The following is a 25,499-nucleotide window of genomic DNA, read 5'->3' as shown; positions in this document are numbered from 1 at the left end:
TCCTTTCCTGGGATAACAGTGTGCAGTATAATACCTTCTCATGATGCTGGGCAACCACTGCTCCCAGTCCGCCATGCAATCATGAGAGTGAAGTATCAGTGTTCTGAATGTACTGTGTCGCTGGTGTGTTGGGATATTGCACCTGTGTTTTCACATCCCCTCATGTCTACAAAATGCTCACTGTGTGTCTTGTTTTGAGTGAGAAGAGGAAGGCAATTACTCTTGAGATGAAATTCAAAATAATTGCCCAGTATGAAAGTACCAAGGCAGAAATGGCCATTGCATGCTAGTTAGGACTTTCACCATCGACAATCTTGATCATCTTAAAGGATGAGAAGCTTGTCAGCAATGCTGTGAAACTGTCACTTAAATATTGCCTTTAAGAAGAAAAGAGATGGCCTAATTGATGATATGATAAAAATGAGTTCTTCCTTGAATGGAAGGACCAGATACAGAAGTACATAACACTTGGCCTAAGGATGATTCAAATGAAGGCAAGGAATATTTTCAACACACCAACAGAGCATACCAGTATTCTAATACACACGCAAATGTTTACACAATTCATGAATAGTTCAAATGCTTCAAAAGTCACCATAATTTTTATAATATGAAGGTCAGTGGTAAGATAGCAAGTGTTATCATTGAAGATGCTGAAGCTTTTAAGCAAGAGCTGCATAGGATAATGAGGATGAGAAAAATCTACCAGAATAAACATTCTATGCTGATGAAACAAGCTTTTACTGGGATCATACGCCAGAACATCCATCCATCCATCGAGAATCCAAGATAATGTTGGGTTTCAGGGCATTCAAAGACCATGTGATAATGCTTTTAGATGGAGTCGTTGCTGGGGTCAAAGTAAAGCCTTTCACAGTTAGTTTCTTGGAGAACTCTAGAGTATATAAGGTTGTGAGAAATCACATGTTTTTGGTTTATTATCACCATAACAAGAAAGCCTAGACGAGGTCAGCAAATTTTGAAGGCTGGCTTTTGAACTGTTTTACTCTATAGGCAACGGAATATCGTAGACAAAACAATATGTCACTCAAGCTTCCTCTGATTTTAGACAATGCTCCAGGGTATTCACATCCTACCAGTCACATGTATTCCAATATAAGGGCTGTGTATTTGCCACAGAATACAGTCACACTCATTAGTCCAAGACACAATAGTTTTTGTTCATTGTACGGTACATGCTATCATACATATGCCAGATGTTTGTGCAAGTTATTGAAGCCACTGAATCCAGCCAGAGGTTATGAGAGCTTTGGAAAAGGTTTAATATTCTGAATCTTATCCAGAACATAACTGCAGCATAGGAAGAAATCACACAGTCATTCATGAATGGCATTTGGAAGAAAGTTTTGAAGGCATCTGTGAACACATTCAAAGGCTTTACCAAAGATTTTGCTGTTGACAAAATGGTAAGTAACAAGGCATCAGTGATTGGGGAACAGATTGAACTGAACACTGATGAAGAGGATATTCATGAGCTTTTTTGGTACTGTGGCTGAAGAGCTTTCTAACAAGGGGCTGATCAAACTGGAGGAATAAAGAAGTAAAGAAATTGAGGCAGAGAAAGAAAAATATATATCCAAGAACGTTCACAACAAAGAAACTGGTGGAGGTGTTTGCTACTACCAGCAATGATATATGAATGTTAAAGAATGGCACCAATTAATAGAAGTTCCTTGGATTAGACAAAAGGGAATTAAGGGAAGGGAGAAGGTATGGGAATAGGAAAGATAGCGTAGTGAATCAGACATAACTTTCCTATGTTCATATATGAATACACCACCACATCATGTTCAAGCACCAGAATGGGCTCCTAATTAGAATAAGTTATACTCCTTGTATGCCCAAATACACTCTCCTGTCATATATATATATATATATATATATATATATATATATATATATATATATATATATATATAACAAATAAAAAAGAAAGAAAGTGGCAAATGGCACCAATTATGAGAGATCCTTCTGAGCTGACAGGCAGACAGGTTGATACAGGAGGCTCTTTTGTTTGCTACAGAGAAATTCATAATGCAAATCAGAAACAAACTGTAAAGTCAAGATGACATTTTCCTGAGGAACACTATAGTTGCCAACCTATCAAGTGTGAATGTCCCAGTGCCTTCTTTCAGTTACTCCCAAGCCTCATCAGAAGTCAGCAAAGTAGATAGCCTTGTTGCAGTAGCATCTCTATCATTCAGCGTCAAAGATTTTTTCAGGACCTGTGCTTTTTGTTGTGATAATGGTGAGCACCCATATGACCATTCTCTTTTTCATTTTCAGTCTGGTATCCAATAAATCACATGATATTGAACGCTTCATTATAAAATAGCCTTTGTGGTAGATGAACCAACCATGGGCCAATAGAAACACTCTGAGAATGTTTCAAGTAGGCTAGGCTGAGCTATGGTGTTTGGCAGGTTAGATGTATCAAATGCGTTTTTGACTAATGATATTTTTAATTTACAATGAGTTTGTTGGGACATAATCCCACTGCAAGTTGAGGAGTATCTGTGATTTTGATTACTTCTTACTCCTGGTATATGGACCATATTTTTTTTTTGTTCATTTGCATGTCTCATAACTTGTAGTTGAAAACTGGTGTTATGGTTTAGATGTGAGGTGTCCCCCAAAAATCCCACACGTGAGACAATGTGAGAAGGTTCAGAGGGGAAAGGATTGGGTTGAGAGAGCTTTAACCCAATCAGTGAATTAATTACCTGATTAGAATAATTGAGTAGTATTTGAAGGCAAGTAGGGTGTGGCTGGAGGAGGTAGAGCATTGGGGGTGTGGCTTTGGGGTATATCCTTGTATCTGGTGAGTGGAGTCTCTCTTCCTCCTGATCACCATGTGACTGCTTCCCCCTGCTACACTCTTCGGCCATGATGAGCCCCAAGGAATGTAGTCAGGCTTCTATGGACTAAGACCTCTGAAACCATAAGCCCCAAATAAACTTTTCCTCCTAAAATTGTTCTGGTCAGATATTTCAGTCACGCCAGCAAAAAAGCTGACTAAAACAACTGGGTTTGAATTATATAACTTGGCAACTCTTGAAATCAGATTCTGTCCCTCCCAAGAGTTTGTTGTTGCTGCTGTTATTGTTGTTTGTTTGCTGAGTGATTTTTTTGCACTGATTTTGTGCAGTCTGTATTCTTTGTCTTTTGTGGCCTTTGGTCTTTCTTTCTGCTCAGTTGGCTTAGTGGTCAACTAATGATTGAACAGACATTTCCTTAAATGCCTGGGACTATGTAGTCACCCAGACTTTGAAAAAGGGCTTTGTGAAAGTGTTAGAGAATGCCTTTAATGATCAACCGACAGTTAATAAATTGCCTTACCCTGCACTTCCTCTCTCCAGCCCCAAGGTTAGCCTGAGGTGGAAGCTTAGGACCTTTTCAGATCTTTTCTATGCATGCCCACAGGCATGGGCCCACAAACATCTGATCATACACTTGTGGCCTAAATCCTCAAGGATGTGGAGAGCCTTTCAAAACCTCTATGAATGTCTCACTCTCTAGTTTCCCCTTTAAAGCCTTTTCTTAGCCCATTGTTCACTCTGTTAACCAGCAGCTGACCTTCAACACTTGCCTCTAATTGTTTTCAACAAATGCTCTGAGTGGGGATAATTTTCACACTGGGTGAGCTCTGAGCCAACAATAGCCTTGCAAGGGTGGAGTCACTTGGGGGGAATAACCAGACAAGTCAAATAATGAAGATTTCCCTAGAATGAGACTTCTAAGGAGCTTTACTCCATCCTGTGCCTTTGGTGGGGGCTAGATCCTGGTGTTCACTGGTATTGTGGCATGCAGGTTTTCAAGTCTACTGCAAAGAGCAGATGGAGAGATGGAATAAGTCAAATTAAGGCAACAAAAACTCCGCCATTCATGCTGAGATTAAGACTTTTTATTAAATAAATGTTATAAATGCTTTCCCAATTGCTGTAAACCTATGGTTAGTTTCCAGAATTCTGAGAAATTTGATTCCTAAATTGTAGTGAGTTTTCTTATTGCTTTTATTGAGAAGAGAGAGTTTTGGAGATTCTTACTTCTCTATTTCTGCTGATTTCACTCTTTTATTTGACCATATCATGAACTACAGATTATTCTAATATAACTAATAATTAAGACTGGAAAATATTGTCACTATAAGCATACCAGATGAGGCTAGCATATAGTTAAGACTGTTTTATTACTTGTGACTTGTTTAGGTATTACGATAAGTAAATCTTTGTTTAGTTGTGAAAACTGAGCTGCATTTTCCGAGTTCCTTGATTTAGCCACCCACTCAGCTGGCCAGCCCCAAGCAGAGCATCTACCACAATCAGGGCCATATACTGTAATTCCAGATACTAGTGGTAAAAATATTTGAAAAGTGATGAATTCTGACTTCTGACTTATTTTGAGTAAGGAATAAAATAGTTTAATTTTTTTAAGCTCAAGTACTCTAGAAGAATCTAATGTCACCTTGAGAATAAGGGATTTAATAGCTAAACCTTTAAGAGAGTATGTAAAGTAGAAATAGAAAATGTTCTTAAATAGTTTGTCCTAAGAGAAAGATTAGAAATTGGTCAAATAAAGGCCCTTGGGTTTATGAGTTCAAAGTGAAACCAGTCTATTGATGAATAAAACATTTTCCTGAATAAATATTATAAAATTTTTAAAAATTTACTTATGAAATACCAAGGAAATGAAATTCTTGACTGAACCTTTTTCTGATATCTGGGAAATTCATGTCCATTGAATTAATTCCCCCACTTCTTTCTTTCTATAGAAAAGTCAGAAAAATAAATGATGAGGTATAAAGTAATCCGTTCCCAATCCCCAAATTGATAGCAATAATGTTAATAACAGTCTATTTTATATCAAAGAAGAAAGCTTAAGATAATTGAAATGGAAATGAGTGTTTAAAATGTATAAACCTTTTAGTACATTCTATTTCTACTTAGTTTAAGCAAATTATTTTACTCTAGTATGTATGTGTATTGTTTTCTTTGGGGGGGGGTACTTCACTATTTAAAAAATGTTTTCCCTATAAGATAATATGAATATTTGTTTGAAACTATGAATGTTCAAGATGATGAGCAGCTTGAGTATCCTGGGTAGATTATTTCACAAGGTAGGAATGCACCCAACCTCACACTGTGGCTCAGAGATGCATAATTATTATTATTAATCAATTAAACTGAATACATAAGAACATAATTTAAAATTATATTAACTGAGATCAGGGATAATTTTTCCTTCTCTATATCAATTTATGGCACTCGGTTAACCTTTTTAATATATATTATTAGCTAAGATAGAGAAAAATGCCCAAATTTACTAGATAAGAAAGGGATTTTGTAATATGGACAATACATTATTTCTCTGCTTGCCTGGTACAGTCAGGAACTGTTTTTCAATGTTAAATAGGAAAGGGAGAGGGTCAGAGAGAGAGAGAGAGAGAGAGAGAGAGAGAGAGAGAGAGAGAGATGTGTGTGTGACAATTTGGCTTAAATGACACAAACATGCCAGATCTTGGCTTCATATTAATTAAGGTAGAAAAGCATACAATGTCCTTGCCTTGTGGTGGACGCTCAGTACAACTGAAATGTCATTGCAAATCTAGGATAAGAGGGGCTTTTCAGGTGCCTAAACAGGAGTTCAGAGAACCCTGGACTGAACCTGAGCATTGGTGCCATGTGGCCCTTTGTAGGGAAACATGACTCTTGGAGTTTTGTGGAGATCTTTGATCAGGTCTCTTGCTGGAGAACCTGCTCAATCCCAGGCTGGGTTTTGGAGATGTTAATCACTGGGTCACTTTGAGAGATTTTTTTCCAGTCAGACTCCCAAATTAAAGCCATTCCAATGAGAACCTAGAGAATAGTGCAGGTCATGTTGTATAAACCAGGTCGGACTTTGAAAAATGAAATGTCTTTTTCTTAACGTCGCTATTATAAACAACTAGCTTATCACTGCTCCCTGAAAATCTAGGCAACACCACAGGGTCTTTGTTGTTTAGTTTCTAGTACATTTATATCAACAATTTCTGATTTTAGGATGGTTCAAAGGATGGGGCATCATTTAATTTATTTTATCTTTTGCATCTGCAATATAATAAAGAACTGTCTAGATTTCATATGGCTTTTCATTTTGCCATTATGTAATTCCCCTGTATAAGTATTTTTATTCTCATTTTAAAATTAAACAACTCAAAGCCCGGGTTAAAGGACTTAGTTTTCATAACAGAAAGAGCAGGGCTGGAATTTGAACCCAGATCTCTCCACCTCCCAAATCCTTTCTTTCTTATGTATCACCCTCCCTCCTGATGGAGTCTGTAGTTTCCAAGTCATTTTTCCTGAGTGCCCCCTTTCTGAACATTTTCTTCTCATCATCTAAAGAGGATTAAAAATGTGCATGCCTCTGCATTAGGAAGACTCAGCTTACCTAAGTGTTCCAGTCCCCAGAGCCCCCTGTTTCCTCCATAATAAAAGAATAAAGCAGAAGCAGGAGTTCTGCTTTCCAATGACTTACATCACCCTGCAGACAATTGGCAGGCAGGAGAGGGGCAGCTGCCACACTCTTCAGATATCTCTCTATTTAAAGTTCAAAGAGACGCTGGATAACAATAAGGAAGAGGTAAGTGTGCCCCGCGGCGCCACTCCACAGCAGGAAGAATGGCCGGGAAAGGTAAGAGCCAAGGCACAGATTCTTTAGCAAAGAAGGATTGGGGGACTTGGGTTTATTTGTGTTTCTTAGCATTTGCATTCTAAAGAACATGTTATCTCTGCTAAAGGATCATTAGCCATTTTAATGTAGCTGCCAAAAAGGAATTTGATAGATATGTCGTTCAGAAATCATGCTTATGTGTTGTACCAAATTTTGAAAGAATCAGACAATAAAAGGAGCTTAATCTTATTCATGCTCATTTTGAAAGATGAGTTGTCAACCCCGATACTTCTCTGGATGTGAGGTCGTTGGGGTGCTGGGCCAGGGTTAAGGACAGCCAAGTTCTGTGCTGGATCACTAATGGGCCAGGTGAATTTGGAGGAGTCGCTGGGCTTCTCCCAGCCTGCTTTCTGACTGTAAAATGAGAAAATTTGGCTTAGTCATCTCTAATAAGCTCCATATCTAAATTTATTTTTTCTGCTCTTTAAAGATTTTTCATATTTACATAATTGACTCCAATTAAAAACCTGCAGGAATTTTTGCTTTTAATTCCAACAACGACCTGGTACAATATGTTTCTTCTCGTTGTCCCCCTTTTACAGATAAGGAAACTGACATATGGCTAAGTTTAGTGTCTGTCCACGGGCACTGGATTGGTGGCAGCAGGTCTGGGCTTGGGCAGTCTGGACCCACAGTGCAGTGCCCTTAAGAGCACCTCCAGCGGTCACCACGTGGTGTGCTCAGAGCTGGACAAAGAGAGAAGCATTTCGAAATTACTCTCTGGATTTAAAAAGAAGTTTTGCTCTTGTGCTGATAACATGAGTGTGCAGACTATGTTGGGGCTTATGTACCCCCATTTCCAAACAGTGCTACACATAGAGGAAAAATCCAGAAATATCAATGCTCAAAGAACACTAAGGTTACATTTGAGTGCTGAAATGCATGGCAAATTATACTGTCTTACAAGGAATAGAAAGTAATAGAATATTTACTTTTAGAGCTTTTATTAAATGTAAATTTCATTAAAATATGCCTTATTAAATTTTATTAAATAAGCTTGCATAAAATATTTATAAGTTTTCAATTGAAAGATCAATATTAATTTTCAAGTTCTTTGAAACTGACAAAAATCCATTCTCATTTACATGAACAGTTAAACATTTACTGTTCTATATTTTCACTGTACTGGCCCCTTAACTCACGAACAGGCTTTTGTCCAAATGAGAGTCAAGGGCATCTACTGCTTTACACGTACAGCCAGAGCACACAATGGGCAAAGAGCATTCTTATTAACCGATTCACGCCTCGTTCAAGGTCACAGTGAGAAGAGCAGCAAGGGAAGACCACTCTAGTCATCAGTTAAGAGAGACACCGACCCTTGTAAAAATAGCTTGCAAGTATTAAAGTTCCTTTAAACTTCAGAGAGTTTGCTTTTATGAAAGCATGTTCTAATTTTAGAAATGTCTTGTCTCTTGATGACTTTATTTTAATAGCGTTTAAAAAGCCCTTCACAGTTGGAAGTGCTGGGAGGTGTGGTGGGGAGAGCACTTGGAGAGAACATGCCTCCCTGTAGCTAATGGCAGACCTGGGCTGTGCTTTCCAGTTAAGAATTGGAGTCCTGAACCCTGATTCTGAGCTGTCTTCCTGTGCTGTCTGAACCTTTCCACAATGTGTATGTGCACAAGTGTTTGCTTGAATGAGCAGGATTGATGCAGTGACTATTTACAAATTGCTTTTCACTGGTAAAAATACAAATAGGAGGGGCCAGAGAAATATGATAGTCAAACGTCTTCCCTTCGTGAGTTGGGTTATTGCTGCCTAGAGATTCCAGTTCAGTGCTGGTTGTTATAATGAACAAGTTTAAAGAAATAGTCTCTTTTCTCCATTTGAAAACGATTATGTAAGGTATGCCCGTTTCCTTTCCCTATGGAATATAAAGCCAGTCATTGAGACCAAGAACAATCCTCCAACACTTCTCCACATTATGATTTCCAGTTTTGTGGGAACCACCTCCGAGTTACAGCGGGTGGTGGTTGGGTAAGCAGCCCTCTAGGTGTCATTGCACAAATGACAGATGTGTTCTGTGTACACTAACCCCACGGGGCCTGGAGTTGACAAAGCCTAGCATGCATTGTACCATTTGACCCTTACCACTCCAGGAGGTAGGTATCACACATCTTGTCACCTAGACCTTCAAGTAGGGAAGTTCCAGCTGAGAGCTGCCCAAGGTCACACACTGTAAAAGGACAGCCTTTGGTATTCCAAGGGGCTGGGGCTGACCCACAGGCATCCTTAATACAGAAGAAAGAATACCTATGCACAGGATGCTAGGGAGTGAATTTTCCCTTCACATTACCATACACTTATTCTCTTGATCAGAAGATTTAACACCAAAACGACTTAACTAATCATTTTCCTTTGTTTATTTTTAAGCGGAGTCCACGTTACAGCACTTTCTGGTTCCCATTCTTCTCCTGATCGGCTGGATTGTGGGCTGCATCATAGTGATTTATGTTGTCTTCTCTTAGACAGGTGAGGGTTTTAACAATTGAATAGGTTTGTTTATTCATAGCATATATTGCTTCAGAAATATTCTCTATTTTCCTAATGGAACTTTTTGTCATTTAGGCAAGAAGACCTCAGATTGACATCTTTTAGAAGACTTCAGAAAGATGTGAATGTGACTGATTAATAAATGTGTCTCATGTTAAAAAAAAAAAAACTGCGGTGTTCAGCATCACTTTATTGGTTTGGAATATTAGCTGGTGCTTTGGGTCATAAACATCTCTTCAGGAACTTATTTAAAATCATTGGTTAAAAAAAAAGATTATAAGAAAACATGGGTGAATTTCTCTATATCCAGAGAGTAGGCAAACTCCTAACCATATATAAGCAATGGGGAAAAATTTGATAAATTTAATTAAATATGTTGCCCCCCCAAAAAAATATATGGGAGAATGAACTGAAAGGAAGAACAGACCATTCATAGAAAACAAAGTGTAAAGTTAAACTTGGCTCTTAATCTCTTGCTAATAACAAGAAAAATGAAATTAAAACTACTATTGATGAGCCATTATTCACTTACCAGGTATAAAAAAATAAAGATGCTTACATATTGAAAACGTGGGAAATAGCATGTTTGCACACTGTCTTTGCAAATCCAAAATGGAACAACTTTTTGAGAGAGGGTCTTTCTCTGTTGGCCAGACTAGTCTTGAACTTTAGGACTGAGTGATCATCTTGCCTCAGGCTTCCCAGTAGCTGGGACTACAGGTGTAGACCATTGCACCAGGCTAGGTACCGCATTTTGGGGGGATTTGGCAGCTGGATCTCTCTGAATGCCCTTTGTTTTACAGTTTTTTTAATTCTACAATTATTTTAGAATCTGAAAAGGAAAAAGTAATCCCCCCAATTTAAAACAAGCTAGAACAAACCTAATAGAGTATCAAGTTGGTGGTATAGACACAAAGAGTACAGAAATCTCCCCAGTGACTTTAAAACAGTGTTTCTTTACTGTATATGTTGTGAGGCAGACAGCTTAAAACCATGTTCAGTGATGTTTTTGTTAGTGGTAATATGGATATCATTGGTTTGAAAGTCAGACCATCAGTATAAATGTCAAATAAATGCCTGGTGATCTTGAATTGAATAGCAACTATTAATATGAACTCACTACTTATTTACCTTCTTATAAAAAATAAATATGTTTCATAGTTCTGATCACTGAAAATGCCCGGTTGGGGAGGAGAACCCTGCTTTCATTGTGTCTTGAAGGACCAGCCTCCACTCAAGGTGGCCAGGGGTCCTGTGTGGGAGGCTGACATAACCTGTGACCAGTGTTGGCTTCCCCTCCTGGTCGGCTGAGGCACTATTGGTCACCCTGTGCTCTGGTTGCTTAGGTAACTGAAGACAGTAACCCTGATCTTGAGGGTAGAGAAAATGCAAATATATCTTCGTGCAGGGGCGTGCCTTCCCACATCCCCAGGGATCGAGCTATGCTCACCTGTCCTTGTAACCCTGCCCCCTTTGACCTTCATTGGATGGAAATTTCTAAAGAATCTAGAGTTCCCCCAGTAAAAGTCCATTCTGAACCGTGCTCGCGCTCTCTCACCAGCATCTAGTGAGACTCCTCACTCTCCCATTTGGGGAACTTGAGGCCGAGGGCAGAGGAGCCATCTGGGGCTTGATTTAAAGGTAAATTGTGTGTCTGTGTTTTATTTGATGCCTTAGGGAGTTCACTCCAGCGACCCTTAGCTGTCTGTGGGGGTTGTACATGGCAGTCCTGGCCTAGTCTGAGGCAGGAAATACACAATGTGATTTGCAATTTTTAATTGGATAGTTCAGTCTGACCATACCTGTACCCCTTGATCAATCTCACTGCCCAGAAAGGGTTAAAACTAGACCTTGTGTGCCTCCTGATAGGGCAGCAAGTACACTGGGCCACCCAGGAAGCATGCTTCCCAGACACAGTACCTCAAGGGAAACTAGTCTCTGGATCAATCTAGCAGGCCATTCAAGACAAAAATCCTGATTGCACATTCAGCCAAGCCCAGAGTGTGGAAAACTGAAGCTCACAGCCCAGGTTTTCTAACAAATACCTGGCACTGAGAAGTGAGGTGGGTGAGGAGCTATTCCAGAAAATGAGAGAGCGAACAAAAGTGGTGTATGGACCTACAAAAGACACTTTTTTGTATTTCTGTGATAAAGATTTAAGAAAATTGTTATTAATTTTATTCATTGTAACAATGGCAACTAATAATAGAAAACAAAAACCTTTATCTGGGAGAGACACATTCTGAGTTATCTGCTGGGGAGATGATAGGCATTTCATTAAATTATCCTCACGGAAAATAAACTAAAAAATAAATAATATTTATATTTTTTAAGGTGAGTAATAATTTCATGAGGGTTTATTAGAGTCTTTGATATATTTTTGTGCATAAACATTTTTTTTTGGTTTCTTTCTTCCTCCCAGTGGCTCTGTGTTACAAACCACGACAAATGCAAATAGTTTCGAATGGAATAAAACCTGGTTTTATTCCTGAACCTCGCCCCTGAGGTTTCTGGTTTAACAATTGTGTGGTGGGGCCAGGAGCCCGCACTTTAATGAATTCTCCCAGGGATGCTTGGTCACCTGAAATCTGAGACCATTGCTTTAGGGAAGTGGTCCCTAGACTGTAGTGCAGGCCACCGTCCCTGGAGATCTTAAAACACACGCCACTAGGCCACATTCTCAGAGTGTCTGACCCAGAAGCTCTGGGGAGTGGGCTTAGGAACCTAATTTCTATCAGGGTTTCAGGTGATGCTGCTGCTGCTGGCACAGGATCCCTATTTTGAGAGTCACTGCTCTAGAAGGGACCTGATTTCTTCCTTGTAACTCTGGCACCCTCTGCCATTTCATCCTCTTCCATTAATTTTTCTACAGACGTTAATTTCCTCATCAAAAAGTAAGAGAAGATTTTTTTTTCTTAATTCATGATTCTTGTTTTTAAACTCAGTTCAGCATTTTCAGAAGTCTTCCTAATATTCTTCTATTTAAAGTAATACTTCCAAAATTTAAAGAGAAAATGCGTGGAAGGGCAGGCTCACCTATATTCATTAGTGACCTAACTTGAGTTTTCTCCAGACCTGAGAACTTACCTGTCTTGTCTCTGGAGCCGACTCCTCCAGGCTGGAAGAAGCTGGTTCACGTTTTCAAGGACTTAGGCGTTGGTCAGTATCTCCCTGGCAGTTGGAAATCAGCATGGCGGAAGTGCATGCCACAGAGCACAGGCTGGACACCAGGGCTGGTCCCACTGGATGGGCAGCTCTGAGTTGGCTCATGTGGACTTTCAGGGATCCAAGACCACCACTTTCTTCTTTTTCATAATTACTGACTTAATTTAAACAGTGGTCTGTTCATTCACTTGAACTTCATCTGGGCTGTAGATTTTTAACGAGAGAAACTGCGAGAGCTGTAAACTCTCAAACATTTGTGCAAACTGAAGATACTATTTCAAGGTTCATGGACCTCCTGAAAGCTACTGAAAAGACCCTCTAGGCTAAGCAGCTTCTACTCTCTGAAGCCCAGACTTCTTCACTACGTGGCTCCAGTTCTACTTGGAGCTAAAGACATGACCTCATGGCTTAACTTGCTTTCTAGCTGGAGATCGGTTTCTCTTTCTTTCTCTTTTTAAGAATATTTTCAAAATTTATTTTCATTGACAAAAATTGTATATATTTGTGGTATGCAATGTGATGTTTTGACATCTGTACACCCTGTGGAATGACTAAATCCAGCTAATAATAGATCCATTGCCTCACATACCTATCATTTGCTGCTGTGGGAGTATTTAAAATTGACTCTCAGTAATTTTGAAAGATATAATACATTATTATTAAATATAATTACCATGTTGCAAATATATCTTCCAATCTCTGCAATCTTGGGTCCTTTGACCCACATCCCTCCCTTTGCCCACTGCCCAGCCCCTATGAACCGACATTCTACTCAGCTTCTGTGAGCAGCATGATCTGGGACTACACACACTTGGGAGATAGTTTGGGTGGCTTTCTGCTCCTGGCGTATTTCCCGTATAGCAGGGTTTGTCTTCCAGATCCTTCCGTGTTGTTGCCAGGCATGAGCTCCTCCTTCCTGAGGCTGGACCGCATTCCGCTGTGTGTATGTACCACATTTTCTTCCTCCACTGGTAGATGGATTTCACATCTTGGCAACTGTGAACAGGGCTGCGATGGACTTGGGAGTGTAGATTTCTGTGATCTTCAGGTTTCAGTTTCTTTGGACACATACCCAGAAGTGGAATTTCTGAATCTCCTGGCCGACTGGAGTTTCTGAGGAGCCTCCTTGCCGTTTTCCATAATGGCAGACTGTCTCTTTACTTCTTCCTATCGACATCGATCCTCCCCATCAGCTTCCTTGCTTTCTTAGCCTACAGGTCCTGGCATTTTGTTCTGTACAGGCAGGATTGTGGCAACCCACGGCCAGCATCTGTAAGAGCTTTCTCCGTGTGCACTTGGTCCTCTAGTGCGCTGAAGTTGTAGACTATCTTGCTTCTTAGGTACCAGTTGCCCAGCCTCCTCCAGAACACCCATGCGTCTCTACAGTCCACCTCTGACAAACATTTTATTATTTCAAGAGCTCAATGTCCTTTAGACATATTGAAACATTGTTTTTACGCAGGAATAGAAATAAATTTTTCTACAATAAGTAATTTAGTTTCATGTCTCCACATCCACATTTGAAAAAAATCACTGTGATGTGTAATATTTCATTATATTTAATAATTACACGAAAGCATAATGATGATACACAATGTTATTTTGGGATTAATAGTTTCATAAATGTGCATCATGTTTTCCCCATTAAATTTTAAGCTATTTATGGGTGAATACATTTCTTACCTTCCCGACTGAGGATATAGTTAACAGACGGCAAGTAGTAAATGTGGATCAGATGCGTGATCAGTTTATTTTCTCCTTAAAACAGTATTGAATACACAATGATAATATTCTAACTTTAAATGTGAAAGGTGTCACTTGGGCAATTTAAGCTGGATTGGAGTTCTCAAAGAAGTGATCTGTGATCTTCCAACAGTAGATTCAGGTAACTGATTACATACAGACCTCACAAGGCATAAAATCTCACATGTAAAATTTCCAAATCTTTGGCTTACAGTCTATCAGAATGCCCATATAATTATTCGAGAGGATGATTACATTGAATTGGCTAGTCCATGAAATGTTTCAAATATATTGATGCCCAGTTTACATGGCGAAAACACCTCCACTCTCTGCTTCTCCCCCTTGTCCCCTCAAAATACATACTGGATTTTAGAGCTGAGAAAGATTACTTTCTACATATCTTGCATTAGGACATAAAATTAATTAAAAAAAAAAAAACTCTTGAAGAAGGCTTCTTATTCCCTAGTGTGTCTGGGGAGAGAGATAAATTCCAATGAATTTTGAAATATTTAATGAAACTTCTCACGACTTACCAAGCTTGGTAGAACTGAGAAAATTCCCTAGAGCACAGAATCCTACAGGAGAGATCCTTATGCACAAACAGAAATAACATCTTTCAGTAAAATCCACCTACTCGGAGTAAAATGGACCTTAATTTCACTTTCTTTTTGCAATAAAATTATTTTCTATTTATATGTACTCGAAACACTTATTCTTGCTTATTGCAGTTACTCAAACTTTCCCTGAATTTCTTATTTTCTTTTCTATTTTGGACAGGCAGTATCACATAAAGCATAAATATACATTAGCCTAAGTTTCCCTTCGAGGGGAGAAAGGAACACTGAAAGCAGAAGAATTCTATTTTGAGTCAGTCATTTCCCGTAGAATGAAAAAGATGAATGTTTTATTTTTACTCCACTCTCTTTTGAAAGTGATTCTTGGTTTGAAAAAGTGAGGTGGGTATGTAATTTCTTACAAATCATCTGCATGAATCATGGGCACAAGATCTGTGGCTTTCATGGAAGAGCAGACATATCCCAGGGCTTAGGGCTTTGGTCATTGTCCTTGATTTAGGTCCACTGTCAGTCATTTGCTTGGTCAGGACAGACAGGCCCTTCTAAACTCAATATTCCCCATGCAGATGTGCACCCGACAGAGTTCTTTTTTGGAGATTATGCCTACAAATAGTAGAGGAAATAGGATATTGATTGGAAGCCTGATGGCGAATGAAACAGGGTCATAGAGAAACCATTTGGAGTTTTTATAGGTTACTTGCTCTGTAAAATTGGTCCAGAAATAGCGGGTGAGTGGAAATAGGATTTTTAGTGGTTTGCATATTGATGTGTTCCAAGTCCTGAAACTGCTCCCTTTTGCATTTTCTCTCATCTCGTCATCTCAAAGACGTCCTCCGGGTAGGATTCATTTTAACTTAGAAAACACACTAACCTACTCTAATAGACAGTAATCACATCAGCATGTTATAGACATGAAATATATTTTTCATTTATCTTGCTAGGGGTAAAAAATTGCTTTCAAGCCTGCTGACAACAGTGGCAACTTGGTAAATGGATTGCTTTGTGTCCGAATGGATGGCCTCTTCAAGCGTGTGGCCATATCCACTCAGTTTTATTTTCCTCTTTGCTTTCTGCTCTTGTCTATTTATTGGTCTCTTCTATTTCTCTTCTTATTCTCATAAATGTAATCATCCCTTTGCTGGTCTCAGTAACCTGGGGAGAATAATGGTATCCCTTTGATGATAGTCATTTCAAGTTTCCTGGCTCCTGCCTCCTCTCCTGAAGAACCCAGCAAGGTCCTGTCTTAGTCTGTGTTCTGTTGCTATAACAAGATATTACAGACTGAGTCAATTTTAAACAATAGATGTTTATTTGTCTCCTGGTTCTTATTCCACTCAAGTTATGTACCTTGATTCTGAAAGCCTCTGATGCAAATAAGTGGATTCAGGGTTCATTTTAAACAAAATGCTGCTCTCAGTCCACCCAACTGAAGAGTTTGAAAAACGTATTCAAGATTCAGTAGCACCATCTTGGTGAGCACTGCTCTGGCCACCTATGTGCCCACTGACTCACCACTAGGACTCTCTGATACTCCTCAGTGTGGGTCTTTCCCCTCTGGGTCCCCTGCCAGACTCGAGCTCCTCCAACATCGATTGAGTGGCACTGTGCATGCCAGGGAGATGCCTGATGGCATGTGTGAAGTGGTAAATCCCAGGACACTACCTTTACAGGCAGCCTTATGAGACACAGCACACCGGAGGCGTTCCTAGGGGCGCTGAGCACTTGCTAACTCCCGGCTAATGTGAAACGTGCTCTTCTTCCTTGTCCCCCTGGCCATGCTTCTCACTGTGTCACATGTTGCCACTTATTCTGCTCTACAACTCTGTGCAGTGGATTTCGTCACCATGTCCATGCTGGGCAGAAGGGAGCTGGCAAACAGAGATGCCAGTGTCTCCTGTTGGTAGTTGGTAATAGGTACCATCAGGATTTGAACTTATGTCTTCTGGTTCCAAACTGTTCTTCCACTGTCCCCCGTAGGATCAACAAAGGACCGTGTTCTGCATTGTTTCCAACTATGCTGTAAGAGTTCCCACGTCTCAGGATAGCCACCCTCCAGTCTCTTCATCAAGGATTGCCGACTGCGTTTGTTTCTTTTGGGCAACACTTGTTGTGTGTCCTGGGTACCAGGGTCAGGTCCTGTAGCCACATCTCTTGGACTGATGCTACTTAACTGCTGGGAGAAGTCACCTCTGAAGGGAGGGGAGCTGAAGATTGGAGAAGGGGATCTGAACTTCTCACTTCTTTCTGAGTGGCCTGTTAGAAGTTGAGGGAGCGCTGTGCTCCACAGGAAATAACACGTGGAGAGCCGTCCAAGGGCTGTGTGTGGACTACATCGGCATCACAGCCCAGTGAATAGGAGAATCTGGTGTTTGGGAACTTCCAGTGGACATTTCCTCTGACTCAAACGCATTGTGAGCCCTATTCAGCTCTGCCTGGTCCCACACAGCACCGGAGATGGGTGACCTGCTATAGCTGCATAGCCCCTGAGACGGGTATGACCTGCCAAGATGCCAATCAACCTGCTGACTTTAACACATCACGAGGCAAGACTCTCCCCTGAAACCTTATCCCTGCCTTTGATGTACCCCCTTACCCATTTTCTAACTGTCTAGCTCCAGCTCCTATGTGGGCTGGATTTATCAGGTGCTCCAAGTTTTGACTCTTTATTTTTTTTGTGCCTCACTAATTATTCTAGACTTTAATTTCTTAGGTGTCTTACATCCTCCTGAGCATGAAGAAGAACCCCCCTAATGAGGCTCCGGACACCTCCCCATAATAACGGACATCTTATTTCTGGATTTATGGTGTTGCATGTTGTGTGTGTTGCTTATGCTTTAGCATCAGGGTAGACCTGAACCTCTGCATGCTTGGAGCACTCTGGATGGTTCTGCTTGGAGGAGGCAGTCAAGAGCTTGCCCTCCTTCTCCTCCTTCTCCTCTTCTGCAAGATCTCCATGCTTCCCTTTCTCTAACCACCTTCTGGCCTTCTACTCTTTCAGCCCCTTCCTAAGGCTTATTGTCAAGTTCTTAGATTTCATCATTCTCTTGGCTTGAAGGGATCTCCATGCCACAGAATTTAAGGTTCTCAGCTACTTATATCTGAGCTGCCAACTCCTGTTGCTAGCTTCAAGCCAGATCTGCACAATCAGTTCCAGAAAAGAGCTCCCTGACCCCCCAGGCCCCCTTGAGATACTCCATCCTTTTCCCCAACACCCAAATCCATGCCACTGCTCCCTTCTAGCATTTAAATATCAGTTCGTAGGGAGCTTTCTCCAAGCAGCAAAGGGACAAGGAGCTTTAAGCCTTCCCTTTCATCTGCAGGCCTGGACAGTAAGTTGAGGGTTTTCATGGTATAAGTTCTATACAGGGACATTCACCCTGGTGCTTGGAAACAAAGCTGAAATCTCTAGATGACACAGACTTTAGAGTCTTGCACACTGTTCATGAATAACCATGACATCGAAAGAACTCTATCATCAAAAGGTACATAAGTAATGAATGAACCTGTTCACCCTGACAAGGGCCCACCATACAGAGGGAATAAAAGGCTCAAATGCCCCCTGCCTATCTTCAACTCTGCTCCCTTCTCAGAGGTGACACTCCCAGCAGTTTAGAGGGTGTGGATCTAGAATGACTGCAGTGTGTGCCCAAGACTGCTCACAGGTTTTAGTAGTGTGAGTGATTTCTAGTGCAGCCAGCCCCGGCTTAGGATGTTGTACTTTCTTAGGCTATCATTTGTGTGACAATGATATGCCTGCAATAGAAATCGTGCTTTGAATTTTGACTCCCTGGACTGGAGTGGCATGACACTCTCACGACACAGGGCAGTGGTAGTAAAGCTCGGCTATATGTCTATAGAATACAATTTAAAAAAAAATCCATGTCTAAATAAATTCATTGAGGAGACAAAAGGAAGAAAATAAATCAAGGGATATTTCCGTGGTGATTCTCAGCTAAGAATCCAAATAAGTTTAAAAACAACAACAGCCATCCTAGCTGACTGATCTGGGTAACTTGGTCACCCCAATGTCAAGCAGAACTTTGGGAAGGGAAAGTGCTGTGGTGTTTCCCAGAGACACCGGGGTATGTCCCCAGGGGGTGGAGGCCACTGGAGTCCAGGCAGAGAGCAGGGCTCTGGGCTGCACTCCCTGGAGGAAAGCAGCAGGGTCAGGCGCAGAGCTCAGTGGCACACTTTGAAACCATGTCCGTGTTTTCTTTGATGTCACATTAAGAAATTCAGCTACTAGAAGCATTTGAAACTCACTGCCTTAGCCACTGCGCTCACCAATCATCCATTGGAGTCTCTTTTTATCCTGGCTGGTGAAAGTCCTGGAGCCCTTCCCATCATCATTAGTCCAAGATGACAGTCAAGTCCTTCTCTGTGCCCAGCCCTGGACAAGCTGGCGGGACCCCCTCCCTTTGGCAAGGGCGACCAAGCTAGTGACCTCCTGGGAAGGGCTTGAAGTGGTACCAAGGTGAGGTTTGGCTCTCACCAGTGCTGATGAAGAATGCTGGTGACCAGAAGCCCTGAGCTGGTTTCTTTCTCCATGTCTGACCTCACTTGATAAAAGATCATTGCAGAGGTGACAGAGGTGATTTTGTTTTTGTATTTATTTTTTACAAGCAAGTAGATGAAAATGGGTGTGTGTGTGTTTTCCCCCCAATAGACCAGAGATCTGTGTAGTTCGAATCACCTTTGTATGTAAGTGACCAAAACCACAGGGCTGCAGCACAGTCCCCTAGAGACCAGCTCCTCTGAAGTCAGTGCTCTTGTTACAGAGCCGACCACTCATGCAACCTTTGTGTGGCCCTTTTGTGAAGCTCTCCAGATTGCACTGTGGCTTGCCAGCCATCCACTACCGACATTTTGTTTCCATTAAGTTCTATCTAAATGACTCTCAATCATTTAGTAAAGAAAATAAAGTCCCTATGGTATGGATGTGGGTCCTGAAAAATCAGTGTGACAAAGAAATTATCTTTCTTAAAAATAACTTTTTCAGGCCCCTGAGTATTTCTTTTCCGGTTCTCAAAGTTTGGTCCGTGGACAAATAGCAGTATTGCCTGGGGACTTGTGAGGAAGCAAACACTTGGACTCCAGCCCTTAAACTGAAGCCTCTGGGGTGGCCCAGCAGTGCTTCTGATGCCCAAGTTTGAGAACCTCTGTCTCTGAGTTATCCCTAACTTTTCCTAAAGTGCGGTCTCAGTGTGACATGCACCTACACAACACTTGACATGGTCTTCTCTTGAAACCCATGAATTTCTTTTTTTTTGATAAAAGATTACAGCACAGGTTGCACTCTCTTTCTTAATCTGACCCTAATTTAGTTGTGGTGAACACAAAGTTAGTACATTCATTGATCATTCAGGACTCACACGCTCATGTGCTTTTGGGGTCAGCAATGTGACACAGGTGAGAGAAAAACAACGTAAGAAAATAGGGAATATGCACAACCACGTGCCCAAATGGAGGTTTGTTCCTTCTTGCTTAATGCCACTGATGTTCATGTTGAAGAGAATATTGTCCGATCAAACAGAACACGTTTATCTTTAATGTTCAATTTATACTACTGCCAGTCAGGCTAAAGACATCTATTTAAAGTCTATTCCTGAGAATAAGATTTGTAAATAGTGATGTTATTTAATTTTGATGGCTGTTGGGATTAGATCTTTCTAGACATATGAGAATGTCTTATTAAAAAAATAAAAGAAAATAAAAATGTATAGGATGCTAAAGCTTTGCTTTGAGTCAAAATTTGTACAAAATTCAAAGTAGAGTCTATAACAAGGTTTAAAGACTTGTGTAGGCTTTGAGGTCTTACCATGACTTGACTTCATTTCTCATCTGATTTCACTTAGCATTAAGTTAAAAAAAAATATATGCAAGAGCAAATCCAAGACAGCTGCCACTTGAAAAGAAATCAAAGCCAGGCGAGGCAGAGAAACTAACACAAGGTACACGTTTCTGATCTCAGATCACCATGATGCAGGACTCGTGGGTTTGGGGATCAAAAGTTAATATAAGTAAAGCAAGTGTTCCTGATTTCCTTTCATCTGAGAAAGGTTAAGAAAAGGAAATGACATTCCTAGGTATTTTTTTCCCCTTCCAAGAGAAGATAATGTCTTTTTGATGAGCATGTATTTCCCTTTCTCTAAAAAATAAATGTACTGAAAAATAAACATCTAGGCTCTTTAGTTTAATGAACATATTTGTTTTAGGCTTCTAGAAACTCTAAGTATAAAATTAAAGGACATTTAGATACAGACTCTCTCATTATTTTCCTTGAAACAAGATCATCTGTATGTTTAAGAACTCCTACCTTTATACTATCAGAGACTTTCTCTAGAACCCTGTATTTCCAGACATCACGGAGTTACCTATGTAAGTTGATCTAGGAAGCACTCATTTCTGAATCGGTTCTTCCTTCCTTGACCCCACCTTCCAGCTGAGACCGGGATGAGGGACTGACTTGCTTGCAGGGCACAGGTAGGGAAAGAAGCAGCCAGGGGGAGACTTCGTGGATGTTTGGCGTGAAGGCCCCACTGAACCAGGAAGCTGCCCTACGGCTGCAACAGGTTTTTGGCATGTGTGGATTTGGGATCAAGTTTACAGATCATCCAACCTACTCTTTCTAGCCTACTCTTTGTGAAATCTCTGTTCAGAATACTGCTGACTTAAAGTGGGTTGGGCAGACAGAGTGCTTGGTGCTTCTGTCCTCTGAGCCGGCATTCATCCCCCTTTCCTCTGGCGGCTGCCAAATGTGTTGGATGATGTGTGTCCCATGGGGCGCTTTCCTAAAGTGTTGGGCATGAGACATCCTTCTCCAGGGCTGTAGTGTAGGTGCCAACTGGCAGACGATCTCATGTAGAAAACCAGGCTGGTGGGGCACCCCTTGCAGAGACTTCTAGTACCGAGGATGGAGCCCAGGGCCTCTGACACGCTGGGCATGTGCTCTATCACTGAGCTGCACTCCTAGCTGAAGCATCTCATAATGGTAAGCTGAAGTACCAAGGTCTGGAAATGTGCTTAATACCTCCAGGCCACCAAGCATCACAGCGTGGTAGCACAGGGTGCTGTGGACTACACCCACTTACTCTCGTGATCATGAGGCTGACTGGGCACCAAAGCTCACCCAGTGCTGCCCAGCATCTCCAGAGGGTCACATGGCATATCCTTAGCCTAGGCAAAGATGAGAAGTCAAAGTACGGTTTCCCTGAATGCGCGTGACTTTCACCCCATTGTAGTGTTGAAAAATCATAAATCATTGTAAGTCAGAGATTGTCTGAGATTCCTGGAAATGCCTCATTTCTTTTTTAAACCAGGCTAAAGCTGAGGCCCCGGACATGTTTAAACACTTAGAGACTTGTACAGAAAGAATTTATTTCAAAGCTTCTCAGGATTCCAACACTATTTGGAGGTTGTTCCATACCAAGAGACTGTATTGTGTCAGGGTAAATTCAATATAACAGCGATTTATTGTGCATCTACTGTAGGCATCAATTCTAGGTACTTGTATATCATGGAAAAAGAAAAGACTCTCAGGGTAGGTGGGGGTTGGGACTGCAGTGGTTGGGGTGGAATTGCAGCCTGGAATCCTGTGGGAGCTGGTGGCCTAGCAGGCACCTGGCAAGGTGCTCTAGGCAAGAATCAACTGGATCCAAGGTTCCAGGGCAAATGCACCTGTACATCCAGGAGGGAAGGAGGCCAGAATACTCAGGCTGGAGGAGTGTGGGCCATGGAGAGGAAGGGGGGGCCAGAGCAGTGAGGTCACTGGGACTGGCAGGTCACCCAAAGGACTGTGGCTTTTGCTCCGTAAGGAGTGGGAGTCATTTCAGGGTCTGAGCCCAGGAGTGACCACTTTGACTAGCACTTTCAGAGAATCATTCTGCTGAGTTGATCATAGATTTCAGGCATGTGGGTGTGAGGGGTGGGAGACAGAGAGACTGCAAAGAAGCTGTGGAAAAAATAACCCAGGAATGAAGATCTGGCCGTTTGTACCATGGTGGCAACTGTGTTGATGAAAGTGATCACTCTGGATTTTGAAAAGGCTTCATTTCAAAATGATTTTATAGGATTTACAAGCATAGCACAGAGAGTTCCCAAATACCCTTTATCCAGCTTCCCCTGACGCAAATAGCTTATGTAATCGTGGCACATTATTTCAAAACTTAAGAAATTTAAATGGGTACAATGCCATTAACCAGATTGCAGACTCTCTTTATAATCTAGCAGTTTTCCCGTAAATGTCTTTTTATTTTTTCTGTCTCAGGATCCAATCCAGCATCCCATACTGAACTTAGTTGTCAGATCTCCTTAGTCTTCTCCAAAGTGACCACTTCTCAGTCTTGCCCTGTTCCTGACCTTGGACATTTTGAGGATGACTGGTCAGGTTCTTTGTAGACTGTGGAATTGATGTTGTCTGTTATTTCCTTAGCATTGTGCTAAGATTATAGGTTTTGGGAATGAGTACCATAGATGGTGGGCCTTCTCATCATATTGTGTCAGGATTGTGAGATGCGAACCTGGCTTTCCCCAGTGATGTTAGCTGATCCATGAAAAGTGACTCTTTTCTTATTTCCATACTCTCTTCCTTGGAAGTGAGTCACTAAGTCCAGCCCACTCTCAAGGAATTGGGGATTAAGCCTAGACTTCTAGAGGGAGGGATGTCAAAGTCTTTGTGGACATATGATAAAATCACTATAGTAATGATTACATTTCATTTTCGGGGGAAGAGATACTTTGAAGGTGTGAGAATATCTTTTCTCCTTAAGGAGATGCATGCTATTAACCCAAGGTTATCTGTTTCTTATGACCTGGAACAAATTGCCACAAACCAAGTGTCTTAAATCCATATTGATTTACCATCTTACAATTGTAAGAAGTTCCCCGTACAGGCCACCAAATGCCGCAGTCTGGCTGGGCACAAATGCCGCAGTCTGGCTGGGCACACAATCACGAGCCACCACACAGCTTGTAGATTCAAACAGCAACTCTTTATTCCCGAACTCACACCAGCCGTCTACAATCACGTTCTGGGGAAATCCACGTTCTCTGCCCAAATCCACGTTCTCTGCCCAAATCCACCTCCACTGGGCTTCTGTCTCCAAAATATACTGTCTAAATCCCGTGAGAACTCAAGGGGAACTCAGGCAGCAGGATACGCCCTATTCCCAGCAGGAATAATCTTAAACCTTAAACCTGGAACCTAAACCAGGAACGCCCTAAACCCGATTATCTTAAACCGGGAACACCCTAATCCGCCTTGGTCCTTGAGCAAGGTCACCTACATTCAATGTAGCTGCAACATGGGGTACGCTGGCAAGGAAATTGTCATACCTACTTGGCTAATGGCTCCCAGCAAAAAGCCTATAGTACGATCACAATGCTGGTAGGTTGGTACTTCCAGAGACCCTAAGAAAGAATCTGTTTTCTTGATTTTCATTTTCTACAGGCTGCATTCTATGATTACCAGATGCCTTTGTCTGTTTTGAAAGCCAGCAGCACAGGGCCCTTGGATCCACCAGGTAATTCAGATTAATCTCCGCTGTCAAGGTTCTTAACTTGAGATGCCAAGTCTCTTTCCCATGTAAGGTAACATATTCACAGAAGCCAAAAATGAGAATGTCCATATATTGAGGAAAGGGACTTTGTTTACTTACTCCCCTCACTTATTTACACATAGACATATGTGTATATACAACTACATTTATTTATGTACCTCTTTGGACACGTATATGTGTGTTTATATATATGCATGTGTGTGTGTGTGTGTGTATTTATATAATACACATGAATTTGACTATCTGGATCTGTGTCAAGGATAGAAACAATTGAATTTCCAGGTAGGTATGAGAAACAGAGGAATTCAGGAGGACATGAAGTTTGGACCAGAGTTACTGATAGCATAAAGCTGATAGTTGGTATCAGCTGAAAACAGGAAAGTTCCATGCAGAGTAGCTTTTGCAGAAATTTAGTTTTAGTGTTGGACATGATGAGCTTTTAATTTATTTTTTAAATAGAAATATAAGTGGAGCTATTAACTAGGAATTTGAATATAATTGTTTGGAATTTCTAAGTGTGGTTTCAGCTAGAAATGCAAAGTTGGGAGTGATCAGCACGTAGATGGCAGTTAATACCCAAATGAGACACAAAGTAGTGAGTCGACAGAAAAGGCCCAAAAACTAAGTGTTGGCCTTTTTCAACCTAAAGAAATTTAGAGAAGAGAAATATGAAGCAGCGAATTAATTGAAAAGGGTAGATTCTAGCTCCCTTGGTAAGAGGGTGAACAACCACTCTGACTTGGACAGATTATGCTTTAAATATGGATATATAATTTTAAAATAGAATACCAAATACCAGGTAAAAAATGCTGGATATTTTAAAATGTATGGACATTACTGCAGAAATATTAAATCAAACAAAAGTCTCCCTCAGTCCTAATAGAGATTAATACTTCTAAAGTTGCTTCTTCTAAAAGGACAATGAGTAAAAATATCACCCAATTAGTATTCATTACTTATCCAGATACTTAAAACTTAATGGTTCTACTGAACTTTATCCTAACCCATTAGTTCCAAAAGACTAAATTGTTGCAGGAGAACTTTACTCTGGCCTGGTCTTAGCAGCGTTTACTCTCTCGCTGTTTTGTTCAGACTTTTTGGGTAGTAAGCAGACTTTGAAGAACTAAGAAGTAGGGGAGCTAGCCCCCCAATTTACCAGGCCTAAAAGGCAATCAGGGTTGATTTTAGCTATTCTATGAGGCAGATAGTTAGAGACAAACCACTATTCAAAGGCAAT

The 25,499-nt window shown here is 41.0% G+C and overlaps 1 protein-coding gene across 1 annotated transcript; it reads left to right on the top strand.

Annotated features, from left to right (window-relative positions):
* Positions 1-6,390: 6,390 nt before the first annotated feature.
* Positions 6,391-9,409, top strand: Strit1 (small transmembrane regulator of ion transport 1). The gene is made up of 3 exons (XM_046431908.2): positions 6,391-6,690; positions 9,103-9,201; positions 9,298-9,409. The coding sequence occupies exons 1-2, from the start codon at positions 6,678-6,680 to the stop codon at positions 9,195-9,197; spliced, it is 108 nt and encodes a 35-aa protein (XP_046287864.1). The 5' UTR covers positions 6,391-6,677; the 3' UTR covers positions 9,198-9,201; positions 9,298-9,409.
* The last annotated feature ends 16,090 nt before the right edge of the window (positions 9,410-25,499 follow it).

Source organism: Marmota monax, unplaced genomic scaffold (assembly GCF_021218885.2).
Source record: "Marmota monax isolate L192 unplaced genomic scaffold, Marmota_monax_Labrador192_F-V1.1 WCK01_AAM20220418_F8-fsc00022, whole genome shotgun sequence".
Lineage (NCBI taxonomy): Eukaryota > Metazoa > Chordata > Mammalia > Rodentia > Sciuridae > Marmota > Marmota monax.
The sequence above is the reverse complement of the archived record's forward strand: the minus strand, read 5'-3'. Positions and strand labels throughout refer to the sequence as shown.